Here is a 6,000-nt window from a genome sequence, read left to right as displayed (position 1 = left end):
TTGACCCACCTCCTAGAGAAATGGAAATAAAAACAAAAATAAAGAAATGGGACCTAATGAAACTTCAAAGCTTTTGCACAGCAAAGGAAACCATAAACAAGACCAAAATACAAGCCTCAGAATGGGAGAAAATATTTGCAAATGAAGCAACTGACAAAGGATTAATTTCCAAAAGTTATAAGCAGCTCATGCAGCTCAATAACAAAAAAGCAAACAACCCAATCCAAAAATGGGCAGAAGACCTACATAGACATTTCTCCAAAGAAGATATGGACTGCCAACAAACACATGAAAGAATGCTCAACATCAATCATTAGAGAAATGCAAATCAAAAGTACAATGAGATATCATCTCACACCAGTCAGAATGGCCATCATCAATAAATCTACAAACAATAAATGTTGGAGAGGGTGTGGAGAAAAGGGAACACTCTTGCACTGCTGGTGGGAATATGAATTGGTACAGCCACTATGGAGAACAGTATGGAGGTTCCTTAAAAAACTAAAAATAGAACTACCATATGACCAGCAATCCCACTACTGGGCATATACCCTGAGAAAACCAAAATTCAAAAAGAGTCATGTACCACAATGTTCATTGCAGCTCTATTTACAATAGCCTGGAGATGGAAACAACCGAAATGCCCATCATCGGATGAATGGATAAAGAAGATGTGGCACATATATACAATGGACTAATACTCAGCCATAATAAGAAACGAAATTGAGCTATTTGTAATGAGGTGGATAGACCTAGCGTCTGTCATACAGAGTGAAGTCAGAAAGAGAAAGACAAATACCGTATGCTAACACATATATATGGAATTTAAGAAAAAAAAATGTCATGAAGAACCTAGGGGTAAGACAGGAATAAAGACACAGACCTACTAGAGAATGGACTTGAGGATATGGGGACAGGGAAGGGTAAGCTGTGACAAAGTGAGAGAGAGGCCTGGACTGATACACACTACCAAACGTAAGGTAGATAGCTAGTGTGAAGCAGCCTCATAGCACAGGGAGATGTAAGAGGGAAGAGATATGGGAACATATGTATATGTATAACTGATTCACTTTGTTATAAAGAAGAAACTAACACACCATTGTAAAGCAATTATACTCCAATAAAGATGTAAAAAAAAATAATAATACCATTTTGCGTGTCACAAATTAGCAAAAAATATTTTTAATAAGGCTAACCAATGCTAATGAGTGTTGTGAGATGAGCATTATCATACACTGATTTTTGGTGGTGCATACAATCCTTTTGCAGAGGTAATCTGAGGCGAACTGCATTGAAGGCTTTAAAGGTCTCCATATTCTCTTATTGAAATTTAACTTTGTGGAATATACCCTAGAGAAACAATTTGAAAATTAAAAAACTTAATGTACTAACATATTCATGGCAGTGTTCTATATATACATCCATGTAGTAGCAAAAATGGAAACGGCTAAACAATGGCTAAGATACAGGTATCTACGCATATATTTATATACAAAATAGGATATTACGTAGCCATTAAAAACAGTCTGTATGTAACACTTCCACGTTTACTACATGAAGAACAAAACATAAAACTGTTTATGTTAAAAGAGGAAAAGAAGGAAAAAAATTATGCCTAAACGTTGGAAGAAAACAAAGAAATATTAAATGCCTGGTGAATATTTTCCCCTTCTTTTAAATTTCCTGATTTTTTCAAAACTAATTTTCCATAATGAGTTTGTATTGCTTGTATAATAGAAACATATAAAATATAAGCATAGTTTTATTATTAAAATTAAAATGAAAAGTACTCAATGATTTTTGATATAGTGTCTATTAGCAGCAAAAGAGTACAACACACATATTATTCATTGAAGCTGTACACCAGCTTCTGACAACTCGATGACGGAGGGAATTGCTGAGCTTGTGCACAACTCACTTCTACCCTGATTTCAAATAAACGTGCAAACATATGATGACAGGAAACTAAGGAAAATGCTTCCTTGCACTGAGGAAAAATCTACTCATCACTCAACCCACAGCATTTGTGCATAGTTTTTCAGATTTCAAAAGAATAAACAATCAAATGTATGCAGGTAAGAATCTAATAGCATAATTTATATAAGAGTAAGCAGTAGTGCGGTATGCTTATTTTTTTTAATTAATTTACTTTTGGCTGCATTGGGTCTTTGTTGCTGCGCACAGGCTTTCTCTAGTTGTGGTGAGCGGGGGCTATTCTCTTCGTTGTGGAGCACAGGCTCTAGGGGTGCGGGCTTCAGTAGTTGTGGCACGCGGGGGCTCAGTGGTTGTGGTGCATGGGCTTATTTGCTCCACAGCATGTGGGATCTTCCCGGACCAGGGCTTGAACCCGTGTCCCCTGCATTGGCAGGCGGATTCTTAACCACTGCGCCACCAGGGAAGCCCCACAGAATTGTTTTAAAATGGTCAAAAAAGATCACTGCCAATGTAAACATGGTCAATACATCCAGGAAACTATGATTTCTACCTTCATATCAGAATGATTTCAATTTTAAAATGTGTGTTTAGTAAAGAATGAGGAAAGATAGAAAACACACAAAAGAATCTTCAAGGGCTTTTTTAATTTAAAACATATATAGCACATGAAAATAACAAATTCATATTAATACATTATATTTACATAAAACTTGTTTCAGTTAATACAGCTCATCCATTTTTGTTGTTAAATTCTACCAACTTCTTTAAAATGTTGCCTATGAAAATACCATCCAAAATGTGTCACTTTAATTTCATGAATGTTAGGTGTTATAGCTCTTTGCCTTCTTTGCCCCACACTTACACCAAAATGAATTATTTGAAAATGCTAAAATAAAGCTTTCTTAGTGGCTTAGTGGCTTTGTATTTGTATTAAAATATTTTACAACTATAAAAAGTTTAAAATAATTATATTGGTTTCCCTATATATAAATCCACATAAATATATTTGTATTGCATATTTTATTAGCTAATACAGTTTTTAAAAATATGCTACCAACTTCTTTAAAATATTTCCTATGAAAACATCATCCAAAATCTATTTTAATTTTTATGAATGTTAGGTGTTGTATCTCCTTTCTCTCTTTGCCTCATACTTATGCCAAAACAAATTATCTGAAACGCAAATATAAATAAAATTTGGTATGCTTTCTTAGCTGTTTTGTATCTTGTATTAAGATATTTTACAAGTATAAAAGTTAAAAATTTTATTGGTTTTCCTGTATATATTATATATATGTAATCTTCTACCTACTGTAAGTGAACTAATCTACAGAATTTAGTCATTTTGTTATCTCAAATGTAGAGGTCCAAAAAATCAGGGGATTACAAAAATTTCAAGGTGATTAAAGCAGATGCACATTAAAATACTACAGCTATGGCATATTTAACATCCATCAATCAAAGAAAGAGTGTTTATCTTTCCATTTGGCAACAATATCTTCAAGATAACTATTTACCACTTTTCAAAGCACTACTATCAGGTAGGTTTTATACTGGGAGAGAGGATCTATAAAACATTACTGTCCTCATCCAAAACCAAAAATAAATAAAGGACTTTAAAATACATTAATTATGAAAGATGATGACCAGAAAAAATGACTATGTCCAATGAGCTTACAGGGCTTCAAGATGAGAATGCCTTTGCTTCATTCAAGATCTAGAATCTTCAAATTTCATTTGATAAATTTAACTGGATTTTCATTTCTGATTATGTTTAACCCCTACATTTGGCTGTGTACTGTAACAACTTTTATTTTACTTGGATAGTAAAAGAAAAACCACTGAATTCTAAAGACAGATTAATAATCTGTTGAACTCAAATTGAGAACTAATCAGTGAAAAATACTTATCTGGCTCGGTAAATAAATTTAAAGAGATTGAAAACATTACAAAATAAGCTGTTTTTTAAAATATCTAACCTGAAATGATAAAAAAGTTTTTAAAAGCTATTAAAGATCTTTCCTGAGGGCTACTAAAAGCAAAAACAACCTTAATAAACACATGGTTACAAATTTCCTCACAGAGGTAAAGAGGTTGTGATCAGTATCAGGATCTTAAGGAAGTGTCATTTCAGAGACTGCATTAGTCTCTTCTAAGTGGTTTAAAGAGTCTGAGCTGGTACATCCTGGAACTAAGGAAAATCCGAAGCAATTCACCTAGTGGGATACCAAAAGGACTTACATATCCTTGATTTATTCAATTTCATTGTTCTTTTACATATATTTTTCTTCTTTAAAACTTTAAGATGATTTACTCATTTATATGACAAGCTTAATAAGGCTGACATTCAATGGAAAACAATGAAATACTTTACCTTTTAGCAATTAGAAAAATTTAAATCATTTTTATTATCTTCTTTTTAAGGGTCCCTTATTAAAGCTTGTGAATTTTATTAATGTAAATAAACTAAAGTGATTGTTTTTTATGCACCTCTTTGCACCACAGTGTAAAGGGTAGTCTCGTTAGCAGTTAACCTTTAACACTCTGTACATACTATTCTGAAACACTGTGGTGAAGTACGGCCTCTCATCCTTGAGCAAGACGCTACATAAGGGAGGGTTAGCTGAGTTGGAAGGGTCTTCCACATCCCAAATTTCAAGCATACTGCAACCAGGCCTGAAAAAAACAGGCACATATATCTGTATTAAAAATGCATTCATATCTAGAAGAAATATAATTATAAAATATCTCCTAGATTTTTAGAGACTAATTTAATAAATTAAAGATTTAAAAGCATCATTTCAAAAAACGTAAGTTTAAAATTTAGAGATAATAAAATGAAGGTACACTGCATTTTCGTGTTCCACTTAGTGAAATAACTAATATATTATTGAATCAAATAATAAGGGCTCAATGCACATTCAGAAATATATATTTAAAAATCTACTTTCAAAGTAAAATATAAATGAATATTCTAACTGGTATTGCCATCCAAACATAAGGCCCATTTATAGCAGAATGAGACAAATTAAAGGAAAGTTAATCTAATTCCTGATGAAATTCATATTTCATATTTTTCAGCTTAAATTGACTTGGATTAGCATGAAAACATATATAGTCCAAAGCAGGGAAAAGAAGCTCTTCTGCCAACTTTATTCTCCTCAACTCTTTCCCTTCTGAATGGATTGAATGAAATAATACTTCTCACTAGGCAACAACCTGGCATGAGAGTCATTAAAGGGAAGAAGTCAGGCAAAACTGGTTTCTAATTTTTTAACAGCTATATTGAGGTATAATTTATGTACGATAAAATTCACCCATTTTATGTGTAAAGTTTGATAAGTATGGGCAAATGTGTATAGGTGTGTGAGCACCATCATAATCATAACACAGGGAATTTCCATCACCCCAACAAGTTCCCTTGTAGCAGCCTTTTAGAGTCAGTCCTCTCCCCCAAATATAAACCTAGGCAAGCACTGCACCCTTCTGCACTATAGTATTGCCTTTTTTAGAATATGCTAGATAATGCATATCTAGCATATATTACATACATGGTTACTCACATGGTAACATTGCTATCCTTTCTCCTTCAACCTTTCCTTCATGTATCTGTATTTACAATGCATCTCTTACAGGAAGGACATAGTTGGGTTTTGCTTTTGTATTCAGTCTGTCAATCTCCGACATTTGATTGGAGTGTTTAGTCCCCATTCACATTTGCAAGTACTGATATGGTTTGATTTAGGGTTGCCACTTTCCTGTTTTTCTTCTGTTTGTTTCGTATCTTTTTTGATCATCTGTTTCTTTGATTTCTTTTATGTAAAGCAAAAAGGTTTTATTATACCATTCAATTCATCTACTGGCTTATTTGGGTTTTTTCATTTTGTTTTTTGCTTTTGCATTTTTCAAGTGGTTTGCTCTAGGGATTACAACAGACATCTTCAATGTATCACAATTTACTTTACATTAAAATTGGATTATTTCCAAGGAGGTGTGCCAAGAAGGTGGAGTAGGAAGGCCCTGAGCTCACCCCCTCCCATGGGCACACTAAAATTACAACTATTT

The 6,000-nt window shown here is 33.3% G+C and overlaps 1 protein-coding gene across 2 annotated transcripts in view; it reads right to left on the bottom strand.

Moving 5' to 3' along the window:
• Positions 1-2,571: 2,571 nt before the first annotated feature.
• The window catches only part of DPY19L2 (dpy-19 like 2), an 89,486-nt gene continuing 86,057 nt past the window's right edge, over positions 2,572-6,000 (bottom strand). Inside the window, exon 22 of one of the 2 annotated variants that reach the window (XM_030857528.2) lies at positions 2,572-4,611. In XM_030857528.2, the coding sequence (XP_030713388.1) occupies positions 4,458-4,611 (154 nt within the window). In that variant the 3' untranslated portion in view covers positions 2,572-4,457. Of the gene's footprint in view, positions 5,748-6,000 lie in introns of both variants that reach the window. The other variant, XM_060305423.1, reaches the window with a different exon arrangement.

Source organism: Globicephala melas, chromosome 9, assembly GCF_963455315.2.
Source record: "Globicephala melas chromosome 9, mGloMel1.2, whole genome shotgun sequence".
Classification (NCBI taxonomy): Eukaryota; Metazoa; Chordata; class Mammalia; order Artiodactyla; family Delphinidae; genus Globicephala; species Globicephala melas.
This window is presented reverse-complemented; position numbering and strand designations above follow the sequence as displayed.